General features: G+C 55.3%; 1 protein-coding gene across 6 annotated transcripts; it reads right to left on the bottom strand.

Annotated features, from left to right (window-relative positions):
* Positions 1-1521: 1521 nt before the first annotated feature.
* On the bottom strand, positions 1522-17153 carry LOC138101551 (thyroid hormone receptor alpha-like). Of its 6 annotated transcripts, XM_068999325.1 has the most exons (8): positions 17050-17153; positions 15049-15228; positions 13669-13730; positions 11661-11960; positions 11104-11280; positions 9361-9488; positions 7777-7879; positions 1522-6897 (listed from the first exon to the last, which is right to left on the bottom strand). In XM_068999325.1, exons 2-8 carry the CDS (start codon positions 15099-15101, stop codon positions 6887-6889), a joined length of 834 nt encoding a protein of 277 aa, XP_068855426.1. In that variant the 5' UTR covers positions 15102-15228; positions 17050-17153; the 3' UTR covers positions 1522-6886. The 6 variants fall into 6 exon arrangements, with proteins under 6 accessions (XP_068855426.1, XP_068855425.1, XP_068855428.1 ...); XM_068999324.1 differs by having other exon boundaries at positions 1522-7879; XM_068999327.1 differs by lacking the exon at positions 7777-7879 and having other exon boundaries at positions 1522-2761.
* Positions 17154-17925: the final 772 nt, after the last annotated feature.

Here is a 17925-nt window from a genome sequence, read left to right as displayed (position 1 = left end):
GGAAATTCCCCACAGATCGTAAGCAGTCGCCTACAATTTGTCCTCTGCATTCATGACTGCCTTGGCTTTCTGTAGAAGTGTGTCAAACATCCATGCAGGCGTCAGGGCCTGGGCTGGCTCGTTTATGGCTCTTCCTGACAGGCCCAGGCCAAACCCAAGCACCCCCCTCACTGCTCCAGCCCCGCTTTCAGGGAAATACTGACACGGCTTAGAAATACTCTCCTTCCCTGCAACTCACTCCCTCCCTGCGCATCCCCGGAGAGGATTTACTCCGCTCTTTGTTCCCGACAGCCCCTCTCCAGCGCAAATCCCACTTCACACAGACACTGACTAAGCAGACCTAAGGCAATGGTTCCAGCAGCAGCTGCAATCCCCAACTCCCTGTCTCCTGCACAGCTCATCCAAGCACTCCCAGCAATCTCACCTCGGCCCAGAGACTCTCTGTCCGCAGAGGGAAACACAACCCGATGGCACGCAGCTCTGGCACCACATTCCCTCTTCCCTTCTCCCTTTTTCCAGCACACCAGGCTGCTGGAAACAGCATTCCCTAGGCAGTTCATCCCAACACAGAGAAGAGGAGCCTGTGACTTACCCACACCATGGGCAGGACAAGGGGGGCCCTAGCTGGCAGGGACAGGTTCTTCTAGCACAGAGGTTTCTGAGCCCAAAAAGGAGCCTTACTTTGGCTTCCCTGACTTATTCAGCAGCCTTTTAGAAACACGTGGCAGGGAGGGAAGCTGCTTTTCCTGCCACCATTCAGCTGCCAAAACCAGTAACCCCTCCACAGTGCTGCTGCAGCCTTGCCTGGCCCTGGGGCCATAGAGCAGGAGTCTTGTGGGCATGAACCTGCCCTTGATGCATCCCCTGAGCAAAACCCACTAGTGAAAGGTGGTGAGAGCAACCAGGGCAGGGGTGGTAAGCAAATCTGTGAGCCCTTAGGAGAGGCCTGTGCCATCAGAAATGTAGAATGGTGTCTTTCAGTTGAAAGGGTCATACAGTGTTCATCTAATCCAGTTGCCTCACCACACACGCTGACATACAAAATAATAAGCAGAAACCTTATTTCTGGTATTTCCTCACTTCTAAGTCTCAGAACTTGCAACTAAACCTACTCAATCTGTAAATTTGCATATGTCATTGATTAGATTATTTGTAATCTTTCTCACTGCTGAAGGATTAACATGGTGTCCTTATATCCTGATGCTTATAAATAATTAAAGACACAGCGGAATTCTTCACTAAAATCTACCATAGTCTTTTCCAGAACTGATTTCTAATCCTTTCCAAGACAGCTGCACAAGTTAATATTAAAAAAAAAGTGCTGAACCATATTTCACAACTTGCCAGCTGCCTGCCAGGGCAGAGGGGTGCATGGTTCTGGCAGGGAGGGCACAGCCTCAGCACCAGCATGCTTGGAGAACCTAGCTCTGCTCAGTGCCAGTGCCTCAAGCAGCAGTGACTCAGGAAGGAGCACTTCCCAGCCCATCCAAAAGGACATAGGGATTTACTGGTCTGGCCACGGGGAGGGGGTGAGTGCTGCAAGGGGGAGGCTCTTGCACAAGTCTGGAGTGGGCAAAGAAGGCACAACTGAGAAGGAATGGCCACCTCAGCCCCTCTCCTTCATTACAGCTCTGCACCTTCCCCTACCTGTAGGTCATAGGGAGAGGTGACAATGGGCACTGAGGGAATCAGTTGGCTGAGCAAGCTGGCGGGCAGAAGGTCCAAGAAGCTGACTTGTAAAAAAAACCAAAACCTAGAAAGGTTAATCGTGATTAACCACATATCAGAAATGCCTTCCTCTCTAATGGTAAAGCCACTGACACACTTTTTCTCCTCTTGCTTTGTCATTTATCTCGTAAATCAACCCATCTGCTTTCAAACCAAACGTGCCAAGTAAATATGAAGATTATTAGGAAGCCTTTTTATTTCCCTAGAGCCAATTAAACAGCTGGAGGTTACATTTTTTTAATATTGCCAAGCTGTTACCAGGCGTAACAAAAGGCAGTTGGCTGCACACACAGCCCCGCAAGGTTTCACCGGGCTGATGCAGCAAAATCAAGGAACTTGTGCCTTGCAACCAGCTGCAAATGCCGGAGACGCACCGCTGATTTTATGGCAGCTGTCACACCAGAAGAGCTGATCCTCCCAGACAGTGGAAGTACACAATTAGGTCACATTAAACATCGAGAAAATGCCACAGCAGTTCCCCATGCCAACTACAAGTGAGTGACACTGGAAAACAGTTCCTAGCTGGCAAGAACCATCCCAGCATCAGTGCATAATTTCTGCTAAAAGTTTACAGATGAAGTCTGAGGGTGCAGAAGCGTGAGCAATCACCCAAACAGAGGGATTCATAACGCTTTCCCACAAGGCAGAGAAGTGAGACAGGCAAGCACCAAAGACTGGTTTATCCCCCCTGGGAAGCCACCGCTACCTCCTGTTCACAGAAACAGAGGGGCTGGCTACAGCATTCCTTCAGGAGGGTTTCCTTTAGGGCCAGAATAACAAGATGAAGCAGTGATGCTCACAGCAGAAGCTTCAGACTTGTGAAGGCTTTTTTTCCACGTACAACACCAAGCTCCTAGCCTTACCACAGGAGCAAAAGTATTTGCAGTGTCCTTACCATTGCACCCACACACTACAAAGTACGTCCTTGGCCAGAGGTGGACTAGCGAGAAAAGCACAGCCCACTCTGCTTACAGAAAGCCTTTTTGCATCCTGTCAGCACCACCTACATTCAGCTTAGTCCAGTCTTGCAAACCTGAAATCAAAGGTAGTTATGAAAGGTAGCTGTTGTCACAGGTAACAGACATTCTGTTGCACAATATTTGGTGCTCGCCACAAATTGCACTGAAACAACTTCTATGCCATTGCCACAACAGTGGTAATTATTTAAAACATGAATAAAAGGGCTCTGTACAGGAGGGCAATGCTGCATGGGGAGAGAACACACCACACCATGTAAACTTCAACACTGTGAGAAGTGTCAGTCTATGTCTTTTTACTCCCATATACTCCCATGTATCTTGAAACTACTTGTGGAGTCTACTGATTACAAAAGCATGGTAATTTTGCCTGTGATCAAAGACATAGCAATGATGCAGCAGCAAGCAGTGCACCTCAGGGAAATGTTACACAGTTTTTGGGATGGTAAGTGGGCAGCACAGCTTTCTCAGCACATGAATTAACACCTCAATTCTTTAAAAGTTTCCATTTTACCAGTTTCTTCACCAGGCTTTTTCAGTAGAAGCACTAGTTGTCACGATCAGCAGTCCTGCTGCAGTATCTCCTCTGCACGCATCCTCACAGAGCACCCCCATGCTTCGCTCCCAAACACAAGAGCAAGGCTATTCTTTACACTTTTAGGTCAGCCCTTTAGCACAGGCCAGGAGCAGCATCTCCTCCCAAAAGCAGCTGTCAGAAAGGCACAGGCAGATATGCATGCAGGAAGTAACCTCCTGAGGTACTGCTGCTGCACTGCCCATGACCAGGGTCTGAGAGCAAAGCCATGCACCAGCACATGCTAAGAAGCAAGCTGAGGGCTTACAGGAAACAACCAACCTCCAAGATATTTTGAATTGTGAAACAATTTAAGCTACAGCCCAGAACAAAGACATCAAAGTTATGACACCCTCCTAAATCAGATTTAGTCTGGTCTGTCATGGCACAAGATTACAATGTCACACTTTCACAGAATGGTTAAAGATTGGAAAGGGACCACTGGAGGTCACCTAGCTCCCAGACATGCAAGGGTCCCCCAAAGCAGGTTGTTGAGGATTGTGTCCAGATACCTTCTGAAAACCTCCAAAGAGGGAGACTCCACAACTTCTCTAGGCAATCTGTTCCAGTGCTTGGTCATCCACACAGTAAAGTTCTTGCTCATGTACATCAGTTTCTGCCCGCTGCCTTTTGTACTATTGTTGGGCAAAACCCAACCAGAGCCTGGCTCCATCCTCTTGGCACTCTCCCTTTCAGATACTGATAGACTTTGATGAGGTTCCCCTCTCTGGCGTCTCTTCTTGAGGCTGACCAGGGACAGCACCCTCAGCCTTTCCTCATACATGAGATTCTCCTTAATCATCTTTGTTACTCTAAGCTGGACCCTCTCCAGAGGCTCCATGTCTCGCCTGTCCTGAGGAGCCCAGAACTGCACACAGCACTCCAGATGTGGCCTCCCCAGGGCCAAGCGAAGGTGCGGGGTCTGTCCCTCCCGGGGAGGCTCCGGCGGCCTGCGTGAGGGCCGGGCAGGAGCGGGGCGCGCCGGCTGCTCCCTCGCGGGGCCGCGCTGGGCTCGCAGCGCTGCGGCTGCCGGGCCCTCGCTCCCGGCAGGGCCCGGCCTGGGCCCCACCGCCCGTGCGGGAGCACCGGCCGCCAGACCCGCCTCCCGGGACACAGCCCCGCTCCCGCCCGACCCCTGCCCCGCTTACAACACCTCGAGCCATAAGTGACAGCTGGGCTTCGCAGGACCGAGCGCGATGGAAAAAGGGAATCCAGCTGAAATACACATGGCCTCACACTCCCAAGCTGTAGGGTGGTCTGATGAGAGCAAGAGCTCATCAAGACAGGTCCAGCCTAACCTGGGGGAGACCTGGGACAGAGGAGCTTGAATGTCCCATACCTGGGAAAGCAACAAAAAGCCTTAACCAAAAATTATTTAATTCATTTATATTCAGCATTAAGTTCTCCTCCCTACCTCCCCATGCCCTCCCCACGACCCCAGCCAGCCTGGGTTTTGTAGAGTAATTTTAGGGCTCCGTGTTTCTGACCAGATCTCATCTACTGTGACATCTGAAAGAGCCCAGTGAGTGGAAGGCTCCAGCCCACAGATAGCCAAGAAAATCTAAGATTTCCTTGCTGCTCATGCAGTTTTCTCAGACTGTTTGTCAAAAGTTATTGGTGGCTATTTTTTAAATGAAAGGAGTAGAGAGAAAATAGCTTTGCGGCATATTGGGCTAGCAGATTGTTCAGACTCTGTACAGGGACAATAAAGCTTTTAGGATCCTTTGATTGACATATATAATGAATGTAGCTGTCAAACTTTTGTGCAGCAATTTTATTTTGTATTGGCAAGCTATTTCACTGGCCAGGGTTTTGCATAAAAGGAATAATTCACATTGTTGTGGTGCTGCTATTTACAGAGCCTAGAGGACAGTGGCATCACTACAATATAAATATTAATATTCAAATTTCTTTTGAAATACATAATTCTGTATGCAACCTATCCTACGTGCACATCTTCACACAGGGAGAAAGGCATTGTTCTGCAGAGAGAAGGGGGCCTGGAGCCGCTGGGGGTTGTTATTCATTCACTGATTCATTCTGTAGCCTTTGAAAAGCCACTTAGTTACTCTGCACTTTAATGTTTCTCTCTGTGGAGCAGAGAACAAAGCCTCAACACAAACTGCCATCACTGTTACCAGTCAGAGTGGCAGAGGTCACAGAGCCAGCATGGGGTCAAGGGGCTGCTCTGAGCAGCCCGTGTGTGCACAAAGCCCAGGACAGCTGTGCTCTTCTCAAACAGCTGCTTTCTCCTGCCGAAGCAGCGGCAGGATCAGCTTGGGCTACCTAAGACAGCAGTTGCTGCTTGCCCACTACCTTTCTTTGATTATGAACAATAACTTGCCAAGAAATCACTAGCCTCAGAGAAAACAGGCAGAAAGCAAAGGAGAGGGCAAAGCAAAACATAAAGGAGAGAGGGGGAAAAAAAAATCCATATAAACAAGGATGACTCTCACACTCTATTTGCTATGCAGTCAAGCCCACAAGTGGGTTGTGTATCTGAAGGTGGAAATACAAAGACATGTCCTGTTCCCTGGGGAAAGGTAAGCAACTTCTCAAATTATCTTTAGAGGCTGTTATTAGCCTTGCACTAGCACTGACATACCCTGTGCCCAAAGCCACAGCATGCACACACTGTATCCATAAAAAGAGATATTCACAGCTCATAGAAGTGCTCATAGAAGTGCTGTGCAGCTCATAGAAGTGCTGTGCCCGTGCTCTGGTACCAGTATCATTTAAAACAAAACAAAAAAAAAGTTTGAGTAGCAAGTGAGCGCATGGAAAGGACTTGAACGGCAAGAATTTGGAAAGAGCATGGGAATCCAGCTTGGGGTGCTGAGGTCAATGGGCACACAATTTTTTAAGAGTGTACCAGGTTTGTTTGTTCAGTCATTCCTATATTCATTTTCAATTCCAGAGACAGGAGCTTCATGTCTAGCCCCAAAATAACAGCATTGTCTGAGACAAAGCCAACTTGGTAAGGGGTACCAGAGCTTTTCCCAGCCCATTTATGTAATAAAGCATTATATACAACTGTTGGAAAACATACCAGTTTAAAAATTTTTTATATATGACTTTGGCCAGGTTTGCTCATCTTTGCCTCAGGGAAAGGGAACTGAAGCTTCTTTCCAGGGCATTGTTTCTCTAGGTGAGGCCTGATGGGTTTAGCATTTCAAAAGACTAGGAGTAGCCCCAATAAGATAAAGCCATTGAGGGAACATCACCAGAACAGATGTCAGCGGCCATCTAAGAACATCTACCCCTGAAGATCTAATTAACATCAGAAGCGAAGAAACACAGATCTAATAGGAGACCAGATACTAGGAACTACACAACTTGAGACCAATGAACACTGACCCAATTCGTTTCTATGAGTTTTGACTGTAAAAAAGATCTGAAAATTCTAGTAAAGGTCATGTGTCATGGAATGATTCTCTCGGCACACCCGGGCTATGTGTGGATGAGATGATTTCTGTGCTACATCCTGGCCAGAGAATAAAGTAGTGCCTTGACTCTCTAACATTAAAAATGTTGCTGGAGGCTTTTTTGTTTTTCCTGCAGTTTCGGTGACACAACCAGGAAGCAGAACAGGAGCTTTATGGCCCTGTTACTTGGGTCCTAAAATACAGAGAAAGAAGACAGGGCAGAGAGCAAAGAAGAAAAACAGAGCTTTGTCCTCATTCACATCATAGCCCTGTAAGGCTTTGACCAAAAGATATAACTGTATAGTGAAACATCTATGGGGGACTCTCTTGTCTGGCACAGAGGGGTTCTGCAGATGGACTTCCAGGGCGGGGAAAGAGTACCAAGTCGGCAACACAAATTACTTCAGGCCAAACTCCAATACATAACTATAGATTCCATAGATACATCCAGCCTTAAGCCCAGAAGCAATACAGGTGGGGAGAACGGAGCCTGGGTGATTTAAACTACGTGTTTAAGCAGTTCAAGGTAACTGGAAGTAGCGCTGGTGCCTCTGGGTTTCTCTGTTCGTTATTTAAGGTGAACATAAAAACACAGAGTGCAGGAGCCCAAGGATGTTCCTCACTGGCTTCAAGCTGGCAGTTTCCTAAAAGCAGTGCTTGTTGCTTTCCTTGGTTTGCCGACCAGCAGTGCCACCTCCCCTCCCTGCTGCCATGGAGCTCAGCCTTCCCCAGTGTTAACAAAATGGCACGTTACTCTACTTGGCCAGATTTTAGCTCTGAGAATTTCATTCTGAACAGTTCAGCATCTGCTTTAGCCAAAACAGTTCCACTATTTCCAGGAATATTATTAAAGGAAAAATAGACTGCTTGGCACATGTTACATAAATTCAGGCAACCTTTTACATGAGGATCTCTAGCTTCAGAAGGGAAATTTTGAAATCTGGCAGAGAGGTGACCTTTGTGGTAGAAATGTGTCTATCCCTATTAAAACCTACCTAACTTTGGCCAGATTATAGAGCAGGGAAATACTGCAGTTAAGGGCGCAGTAAAGAGTTCTGAGAATTGCACTTACTTGCTGTTTCTGCTGTGGGCAAGAGGTCCCTTATCTCCTGCAGAGCTGCAGCTTGTGCTCCCCCACTACCTTGGCCAGTTATGGCTGCACAGGTCCTCCATGGCTGGATGACGAAATTACAGAGCCAAGGGTGAGCAGAGAGACCAGCATTCCATCTGACGTCTACATACATTCCCGTAACTTTCTGATACAGGACAGCCCCATCTGTCACACAGCCCAGGTTCAACGGCAGCATCGCGAGTGCTGCGCAGGCACGAGGGCACTGCAGAAAACAAACTGTGACCAAAAAAGTCAGGGCAATTACAATACATAGATGCACAGCTGGAAGAATTAATGTCAAGCAGACAATGGCATTACAGACGTCCCCTAACAATGAGGGCTTGAATCTGCTGTCTCAGTAAAACTCTCTAAATTAGGTTTGTGTGCAGCATACGGAGAGTTTCTGAAAGAAATATAAATATAGGCCATCATTCTGCAAAGCTTCACAAACCCAAACCCTTGCATTCAGGTGCCATCTCACTGACTTTGCTGCAAAATCAAGGCCATTCACGTTAAAAGCACAGACAAGAACATCTGCTCAAACTGAACTTGTAGAAAAAAGCCCCAGTCCTAGGTAAGGCAGAACACACGTGTTTTAATTTTTAAAGTCACTATGACACAGAGACTTGTTAAGAAATGCACGTGCTTTTAGATGTATAGGGCTGCTGGAAGGAAAGGCTGAAGTTTTTTTACAAATGCCTGTAGCTCATAGGTTAAGGCTACCATCAGACCGATATCCTTCAACACTCCAACTTCAATACCAAAATTGTAAGAACCTCCTGCATTCCATTCCCTAGTACGGTAACAAGACAAAGTCCTCACCCACCCTGGATCGTCCAAACAATAGAATACAAGGTTGAAACGAGCCTTGTGGTTTGAGGGGCACCTTCTGCCCAAAAAGCCCAACTGTGCATCCAGATAAAAATGAACACCACAAATAGAGAGTACAAAAACCACGGAACACCGCTTCCAGCAGGCGCCCTCGTCGGTATTTAAAGGCGTGGCTCAGGCAATAGCAACAAAGCCCCGAGGCAAAAAGCCTGGGAGGTCGGGGTTGGGTTTTTTTCCATTCAAGCCACACGTGTTCCCCAGCGCCCATTACCGGGACTCGCTCCGGGCTGGCGCCGTTCCACGGTGCGAGGGGACCGGAGAAGCCACGCGACCCACGGCATCGGCGGCACTCGGTGCCCGGGGGCGGCCCCGCGCCGGGAGAGCCCCGCCCGCCCCCGGCACCTGGACAGCTCATCCTCTGCACCTGACACACTGGGGCACCGGGCTTTCCTTCCTATGGATAACAGGGGAGAACGAGGGGGGGAAAGGATGATGGACAGATGAGGGGGAGAAGGGGAAGAGAGGGGAGTCGGGTTGGGGAGCAGGGAGAAAGGAGGGCTGGGGGGATCGGGGATGCACAGGGGAGCTGGGAGAGAGGGTGGGAGGCACTGGGGAGAGGGTAGGAGGGAGGCTGGGAGAGAAAGGGAGAGTGTGGGGGAGAGAGAAAGAAACTGGGGGGGTCTCTGCTTTCCTACCCCCCCGCAGATCCATCACCTTCATCAGCAGCTTGGGCCAGAAGCGGGGAATGTTGTGTTTGCGGTAGTTGATATAGTGCTCAAAGGCCAGCAGATACATCTCCTGGCACTTCTCAATCTTCTCGACACAGATCAGCCCCGTCAGGTCTGCGGGAATCAGGGAATCATCAGGGGATTGTGGAATCATGGAATGGTTTGGGTGGGAAGGGACCTTAAAGCTCACTCAGTTCCACCCCCCTGCCATGGCGGGGACACCTTCCACTATTCCAGGGTGCTCCAAGCCCTGTCCAACCTGGCCTTGGACACTTCCAGGGATGGAGCAGCCACAGCTTCTCTGGGCAGCCTGTGCCAGGGCCTCAGCACCCTCACAGGGAGGAATTTCTTCCCAATACCCCATCACAATCTCCCCTTTTCAGTTTAAACCTCTCCTTGTCCTGGCACTCATTGCCCATGGAAGAGTCCCTCTCCCAATCCCATACCTGCAGGGATTCTCCCTCCCACAGGGCTGAGTGTCCCATGCACCCCCTGGGTGTTGGGGTGCCCACCCCACAGACCCACGTCAGCCTGGCAGGGGGCCCCAGGGCACCAAGGGGACCTGTGCTCCTGGGTACCAGGGATTGGGGTGCCCACCTCATGCTCCTGGGACCCCTCCCAGCCTGGCACAGCTGCCTGAAGCTCTGGGAATTGGGGTGCCCACTCCAAACCCCCCCAAAATCCAGGGGGGGCACGGTTTCCCACCCAACACACCCTGAAGATGTTGTGAGGCTCTGGCATCAGGGTGCCCACCCAACACACCCCCAAGACAGTCAGGACTCTGGGCATTAGGGTGCACACCCAGTGCACTTCCACGTGCTGGGGGTTGTGGGCAAGGGGGTGCCAACACAACAATCCCCGTGCACAGCCTCTGGGCATGGGGTGCCCTCCCAATTCCCCCTGAAGCTGCTGGGGATCTCTGGCATCAGGGCGCCCACCCAACACCTCCCCAGGACAGTGAGAACTCTGGGCATTGGGGTGCCCACCCAACACCCAACCCTGATTCCTCTGGCATGGGGTACCCACCCCATTCCCCCACTACTGGTGTGCACGCACACCTGAGGACATGAGCAGCACAGCCTGGAGCAGGGCCACCTCAGTGTCATCCAGGTTGAAGGCAGAGAGGGACTTGCCATGGTGGCATTGGGGAACGTGGTGTGGCCGTGTCACCCCTGGGACCCCCACAGCAGATGGGTCATTGGGGGGGTGTGGTGTGACTGTGTCCCCCGTAATGGACAGTGGGGTTTGGGGGTGCAGTGTGACCGTGTCCCACTCTGGGACCCCCACGGTGGACAGTGGCAGGGGGTGCAGTGTGACCCTGTCCCCCCTCCCTGAGACACCCCGGGGGGTGTGATGTGACCCTGCCCCCCCTCTGGGGCCTCCATGTCACCGGGGAACACTCGTGGCAGGGCCAGTGCAGCAGCCAGAAGAGGAAGCTGCGTGACAGGGCCAGTGACAGGGCCAATGGCAGGGCCAGGGCCACCCGCGGGCACAGCTGTCCCCTTTGGTCACTGCTCACCCCTGAACCCTTTAGGGGTGACCAGCTCAAGGACACTGGGCAATGTCCCAACCCCCCTCGACTGCCCAAGGACACCGGTGACATCCCAAACCCTGGCACTGCCACCATGTGTGTGCTGAGTGTGTGAGTGCTCAGCAGATCCTGGCTAGGGCTGGGGGCCAGGGTGGGGGACCGAGATGGTGACAGAGTCCCTCCACTGCATCCCCTCACCAGGAATTTCCGCTTCTGCTTCCAGTGGCTGCCCTGGGCATTGGTGCTGCGGTGGGCTTCTGTCACAAGGCGGATCAGCTCCCACTCCTCGGCGCTGGGGCGATGCTGCAGGGACTTGATCATCTCCTCCTTCTGCTGCCACTCCCGGTTCTCCTCGATCAGCTTCCGCTTGGCTACCTGCTTCGAGTCATCCAGCACCACTGCCGGACCCCCAGCATCAGCCAGGATCCCCCCACATCAGCCAGGACCCCCCATCCATGCATCCCACAGCTGCAGCATAGCACCCCATGGTGACCCCCCCCAGCCTCCTCCTGTGGCTGCTCTGGGCATCCCAAATTGCCCCATAGCACCAGGACCCCAACCCACCTCCCAAAAGCCCCCCACTATCATCTGGGATGCCCCCCAGTCAGCTAGGACCCCCCATTCATGCATTCTACCCCACTGCTGCATCACATACCAGCCCAGTCCTGCAGCTACTCCGGGTACCCCAATGTGCCCCAGGGTGTCGGGACCCCAACCTGCCCCCCAGCCGAGCCCCCCCACGCCCCCCAACTCACGGTCCATGGCCATGCCCACGGAGATGCACTTCTTGAAGCAGCAGAGCTGGCACTGGTTGCGGGTGATCTTGTCGATGACACAGGAGTAGGTGGGGTGCAGGTTCTTCTGGATGGTCCGACGGAAAAATCCCTGGGGAGGGCATGGGGGAGTGACCCAGTGAGCACTGCTGAGCCCCCCTAGCCCCCTGCCCCAAGTCACCTTGCAGCCCTCACAGGCGATGCAGCGGTAGTGGTAGCTGGCGGCCTTGTCCCCGCACACCACGCACTGTTCATCTTTGTCCAGGTAACTAGGGATGTACCCTGCGGGGACCCCCAGGTCAGGGACCCCCAGGGCACCCCAGAGCAGGGACCCCCGCAGCGGGGACTCATGGGGTGCTCCATGACAGGGATTCCCATGACAGGGACCCTCAGGGCACCCCAAGTCAAGGACCCCTGGAACACCCTGTAGCAGGGACCTTCCCACACACCCCACATCAGGGATCCTCCAGGAATCCTGAGTCAGGGACCCCCTTGCATGCCTCACATCAGGGACACCCCACACACCCCATGCCAGGGACCCCCAGTAAGCCCTCCCCTCCCTGTGCCTCAGTTTCCCCTCTGTCTGCACCCACTGTCTGCCCCACCACTACCCCTGCCCTGGCATGGGAAGGGTTAACACTGGGGGTGTGGGGGGGGTGCCTGAGCCCCCCACGCCAATAAAGCCCCCATTATCCCATTATCTGGCCGGGAACCGGCAGCGGGGGGGGTCCCTGTCCCCCTGGCACACAGAGACCCACTGTCCCTGTCATTGTCCGTGGTCCCCCCGCCTGGCAGGCCAGGAACCAGCCCCCCACCAGAGTCCCCCCAGCCTCCCCACCACCGACTGCTCAGGGAAACTGAGGCACAGATTGCCCATGATGCATGGGGCGGTCCCCAGCACCCTGGGCCCCTCATGTCCCTCCCGGGAGCCCACCCTTGTGTTTTGGGGGGGCTGGAATTGGGGATCCCCGAAGGGTGAGAGGGATGGGAAAGGGACCGGATGCCTGGGTCCCCCCTGCATGGAGCACCTGTAACTCAGGGGAGTGTCCCCAGCACCCCAGGACCGCCGCACCCACCCGGGATCCCACAAACCCAGGCGTGGGCACCCCTCGAGCCCACTCTGGCGCTCTGCAGGTGCCGGATGCGGGGGTCCCTGGGTGCTCCCTCCCTCCGGGAGCGGGGCGGGTGCAGGGGATGGGCGGGAGCCGGACGCTTGGGTTCCCCCCTGGCCCCCCATCGGGTCCCGCCGGCACCGGCTGCTCCCCGCCGGGAATGGGGCAGGGCGGGGGGCAGTGCCCGCAGGGCTCCCCTTATCGCCCACCCCAGGGCGCTGCCGCCCCAATGGCGGCACCCCGACCCACGAGGCGCCGAGGGGGATGTGGGGGACTGGGACCCCAGCAGACCCTGCAGGGATGTGGGGTGCAGGGGGGGACATGGGAGTGGGGTATCCATGGGACTCTGGGGTGCCTGGGGGACATGGGGACCTTGGGGTGTCTGCCAGGGACATGGGGTGTCCACGGGACCCTGGCGTTCCTGGGGTGCTCACAGGGGATAAGGGGTGTCCGTGGGACTCCAGGGGACCCGGTCGAGACATGAGGCGTCCGTGGGACCCTGGGGTACCTGCATGGACACAGGAATCTTGGGGTGACCATGGGGGACAAGGGATGTCCATTGACTTTGGGGGACCCAGGTCATACATGGGGTGGCCAGGGGACCCTGGCAAGGACTTGGGGCCCCCAGGGTGCCTGCCAGGGACATGGGGTGTCCGTGGCACCCTGACTTGCCTGAAGAGACTTGGGGACCCCAAGATGTCCACAAGGAACACGAAGGGTATCCAGGGGTCCCTGGTAAGGACTCGAGGCCCCTACAATGCTCACACGGAGTGCCTGCAGAACCCGGCGAGCACATGAGGTACTCGGGGGACCCGGGGGTGCCCAGCAGGGCCATGGGGTGCCCGGGGGGGTTCGGGGGGTGCCGTGGGTCCCCGTACCTGACATGCTGCTCTTCACCAAACATTGGCTGCTCTTTCTTTTGCGCTTCCCATCCAGCCACCTACGGGAGGGGGGTGACAGGCTGAGAGGGTGCCCACGGATTCCCGCTGCACCCCCCCAAACTTCCAACAGCTCCCCCAAAACCCCCCTCGAACCCCCTTCTCTGCTGGGAAATGGGCAGCCCCCACCCGGGGGTCCCAGTGCAGCGATGTCACAGGTGGGGTCCAGCCCGGGAGTGCGGGATGGGGGGGGGTAGGAGAGGGCCCTGGGGACCCCCCCCACCCAGAACACCCCTGTCGGGACCCCCCCCCTCCGGGACACGACACCGCCCTGGGGGGGCTGGGACCGAGCGGGGGAAGGGAAGGGAAGGGAAGGGAAGGGAAGGGAAGGGAAGGGAAGGGAAGGGAAGGGAAGGGAAGGGAAGGGAAGGGAAGGGAAGGGAAGGGAAGGGAAGGGAAGGCGGGTGGGGGAGGGGAAGGAAAAGGGTGGGGGAGGGGCTCCTTCCCAGTCAAAGACAAAATGTCCTTTTGGCTGAGCGGAGAAGTGACGTCATCGGGGCTCAGCCAATGGCGGGCGGCGGGGGTCCGCGCGCGCCCGTCCCCGCGGGGGGGGCCCGGGGCCGCGGGGATCGGCACCTGCGGGGGGGGAGCCCCGGGGACCCCGCATCCCCCGGGGCCGCTCCAGCCCAAGGGGACCCCGGGCCGCCACCCCCCACCGGGGGCCCGAAATAGTCCCGGGGGGGGGTGGAGGGTGAGGGGAGGGGGCGGCTGGGAGAGGCACGAGTGGGGGGACACCATGGCGGGGCACGAGTGGGGGCATGTGGGCGTGGGGACACAGGGACACCAGGGGATGGACCTAGCCGGTGACATGTGGGGGGCAGGGGGACACGCAGGACATGGGCACGTGTGGGGATACCCAGAACGTGACATAGGGACACTTGCGGACATGTGGGGTACAGCGGGGCTGGGGGACACCTGGGGTACGGGGATGTACAGGACATGGGGACACCCAGGTTCGGAACATGAGTGGGGACACATGGGGTGGACGGGGACATGGGCACAGGAACAAAAAGGGCACCCAGGACACAGGGACACACGAGGCATGGACATATACACAACCACACAGGGACACATGGGGACACAGGGGGTACCCAGGGCACGGACACATACGTGACCACGCAGGGATGCATGAAGGCACACTGGGCACGACGACGCAAGAGACACAGTGGGCACTGGGACATGGAGACACTTGGGGACACACACGGCATTCGGACACAGAGGGCACAGCCAGGTATGGGCCACACAGGGATGTGCTGGGACACGCCAGGCGTGGTGCCACACGTGTCCGCCGCATGTCCCCGTGCTGGGGTGGGAGCTCACCGGGTGTCCTCTGGCTCCAACAGCGGGTCCAGGGTGCTGGGCTTCTGTTCCATTCACTGCAATTCCATCAAGGAGCGCTCAGCACCGACCGAGGGGGCTCCGGCGCCACGCGGGGGGCCACGCCGCGCACCCCATGGTGCCCCTCAGTGCTCAGCACCGCGCAGCATCCCGGGCTGGATCCTGCGGGACAGGGGGGTCAGCCCAGACCAGCCGTGGGGGACACAGGGGACACCCAGGGAGGGGTGTGAAGCCATAAGGGACCCCCAGGAGCTGTGGCCACCGGGGAGGACTGGGTGTGAGCATGCAAGAAGGGAGGGAAGGAGGAGTATAAGGGCAGGAGAAAGAGGGGGAGCGGGGGCCTCACCTGGGCCACGCCCGGGGAGGCCAGCCCGGCCGCAACCTCCCCAGGCTCTAAGGGAGCAAATGGCGGCAGGGGGCGAATTCCGGGGCTTCAAACACCTCGGCCCCACGCACCTGAGCCGGGCCCGGGACCGCCCCAGAGCCCCGGCCCCGCCCGGCCCCGGGGCCCGCCCTGCCCGGCACGGGGGCGGCTCCATCGCTCGGGGCCCCGCCCCTCTCTCCCGGGCCGGACCCGCCCCGCGCACCGGGGCCGCTCCCGGGACCGGGGCTCCGGGTCCTGCCGGCGGCCGCTGCGGGTCCCGGGCGGCGCCGCCTCTTCCCCGGCGGGATTGGGGCTGGCATCGGGACCGGGAGGAGCCGCTCCGGGACGGGCGCTGGGGCCGAGCCCGGCGCTGCCGCTCCTGCTCCGGCCGGCTCTCCGCGGGGAGCCGGGGCTGTGCCAGCGCCCGGGCAGCCCCGGGATCCCGAGCCGGGCCCGACGCGCCGGGCCGGGCTCCGCTCAGCCCTGAGCCCCTCCCGGAGCCCGCCTTGGGCCCCACGACGCGGCCCCGGGCTCTGCCGCCAGCCCCGGACGCGGCGCTGAGTCGCTGCTCCCGAGCTCTGCGTGAGGCCGGGGAGCCCGGCTTCGGGCTGTGCCTAAGGCAGGACTCGGAGCTCAGAGACACAGACTCGCCCTAGCCCGAAAAGCCCGCTTTGAGCATCAAAACACAGCCCTTGTGCTTTAATTCAGGTCCAGCAAAATGCAGCACTTCAGTTTCTCTTTGTGAGCCCAAACACACAGGACTGGCTCTCTTCCTCAAGCCCTGAAAACAGGATTTAGTCACTGTTTCGGAGTCCCAGCACTGGCCGTACCAACCTGCTCTCAGGACTCTGTAGATAGAGAAATGCTGCTAGGAAGGATTTTCTTGCTATTTTCTAAGTCTGTGAGAGACTGCACAAAATCCCAGCCCCTCCCAAGCTGCAGCTCCTCACACCAAACCTCGGGGGAATCCTTGGTGCTTCCAACACTGCTGCAACCCCACCTGGAGCTGAGCTTCCAAGGTGTCTAATCCACATGCAAGCCTGGATAGTCCAAAACCTGCAGGAAAAGAGGAGGCAAAATGAAAAGGAAAGGGGGGGAAAAAACCCAGAGTTTTGGGTTTTCCCCGCGTTTGCAACAGGATTGAAGGGCAGGATAGAGAGGTAAAGAAGTACCAAAGGCTGCAGTATTTCAGGTGATTCAGAAGGGAGAACCCATTAGTTACAATAGCATTAGTAAAGGCAAACATCTCCTATTCCCTCATTTTAAGGGGTTCAGTTGAAGCAAACTCCCCTTTTTCAGCATTTTAAGGGTTTAAATCCACACTTCTACCCATGCCCTGGCATCAAATCTCTCACAAGGGAGCGAGCCCAGTACATATATAACCTAATGCTGCCCAAGAGTCCATTACTTTTCTTGTTCTTATTCATGACACTTATGGCCCTAACTAGAAGCCCCAGCAGGAGCTACACCATTTATACTACTACTACTATTCTTCTCTTGCCTACTTAGTTGCCTACAGCATACTACCCAGGAATGACTAATGAACAATTACACATGTTAACAAGGAATTACCCAACTCACCTGCCTATGCTGCTGAGACAAGAAGCTTCTTCTCTTACCTGTTATCTACTCTTTTGGCAGGTGTGGCTGTAGTAAAAAAAGAAGGCACCTACAGAGCCCCTTACTCCCCTGGAATTTAAGTCAGAGCAGCCAAACAGCTACAACTCCTCCCAGTGCTTTTATCCCTGATGGTAAAATTGCCTCCTCCCTTTTCCCGGGCATTGTGGGAACGAGAGGCGGGCCTGGCCAGGGGTATATTAACCCCAGTCCTGGGTAAAAGAGGCCCATTTCCTCTGTGGGGTTAGTTGGGGTAAGGGTGTCTTCTTATTTCTGTGAAGGGGGTCTTTTGGGTTTTCTCAGCTTTTTTTCAGCAGGTACTTTTGGTATCTGAAGTAATAGAGGCTTTGAAGACTCTGTGAAGAAGATAGCATTAAGTGCATGGTTCATGGCAACTTCCTGAAATTCCAGATTGTGTCAGGTACGATACTTCAGTTTTTTCAGCAGATTCATTTTGCTGCAAGAGGAAGCTACCCTGGGTCCAAGATGACATTGGAGATGGAGGCTTCTGATAGGTAAGCTAAGGACTGTAAGTATGAGTGGGAGTGGGAGCAGGGTCCCAGTTAGTAGCTGACTTGCTGGGATTTGGCTTGTATGCCACTCCACGGGTGCATTGATTTTGGTTTTCTTTGTCATAGCTGACTAAGATGCCAACCTGGTGATCACAGTGCCTTTGGAGAGGGCTGAGGTGGACTCCTTTTGCATCCAGTGTGGATTCACATTGTTGGTCACCTAAAAGCTAAGTTGGGGGCCAGGACCTAGAGATGGGATGATAGCAGGGTAGTGGGTTGGAAATTCCTGGGAGAGATGTAAAAATTAGTGTAGGGGAAAGGGATGCTCTCCAAGGGGCTTGTTAGGTAAGCTAAAGGGAGTAGCCC

This window comes from Aphelocoma coerulescens, unplaced genomic scaffold (assembly GCF_041296385.1).
Source record: "Aphelocoma coerulescens isolate FSJ_1873_10779 unplaced genomic scaffold, UR_Acoe_1.0 HiC_scaffold_335, whole genome shotgun sequence".
Lineage (NCBI taxonomy): Eukaryota > Metazoa > Chordata > Aves > Passeriformes > Corvidae > Aphelocoma > Aphelocoma coerulescens.
The sequence above is the reverse complement of the archived record's forward strand: the minus strand, read 5'-3'. Positions and strand labels throughout refer to the sequence as shown.

What these genes read in the sequence shown, in the direction of transcription:
- LOC138101551 (XM_068999324.1), bottom strand. Translation starts at nt 15,101, where the DNA reads ATGGAACAGAAGCCCAGCACCCTGGACCCGCTGTTGGAGCCAGAGGAC. An exon ending in CGTGGGCATGGCCATGGACC is followed by an intron (nt 11,281 to 11,660) that starts GTGAGTTGGGGG and finishes GACTCGAAGCAG; the next exon opens with GTAGCCAAGCGGAAGCTGAT. An exon ending in AGCAGAAGCGGAAATTCCTG is followed by an intron (nt 9,489 to 11,103) that starts GTGAGGGGATGC and finishes TGATTCCCGCAG; the next exon opens with ACCTGACGGGGCTGATCTGT.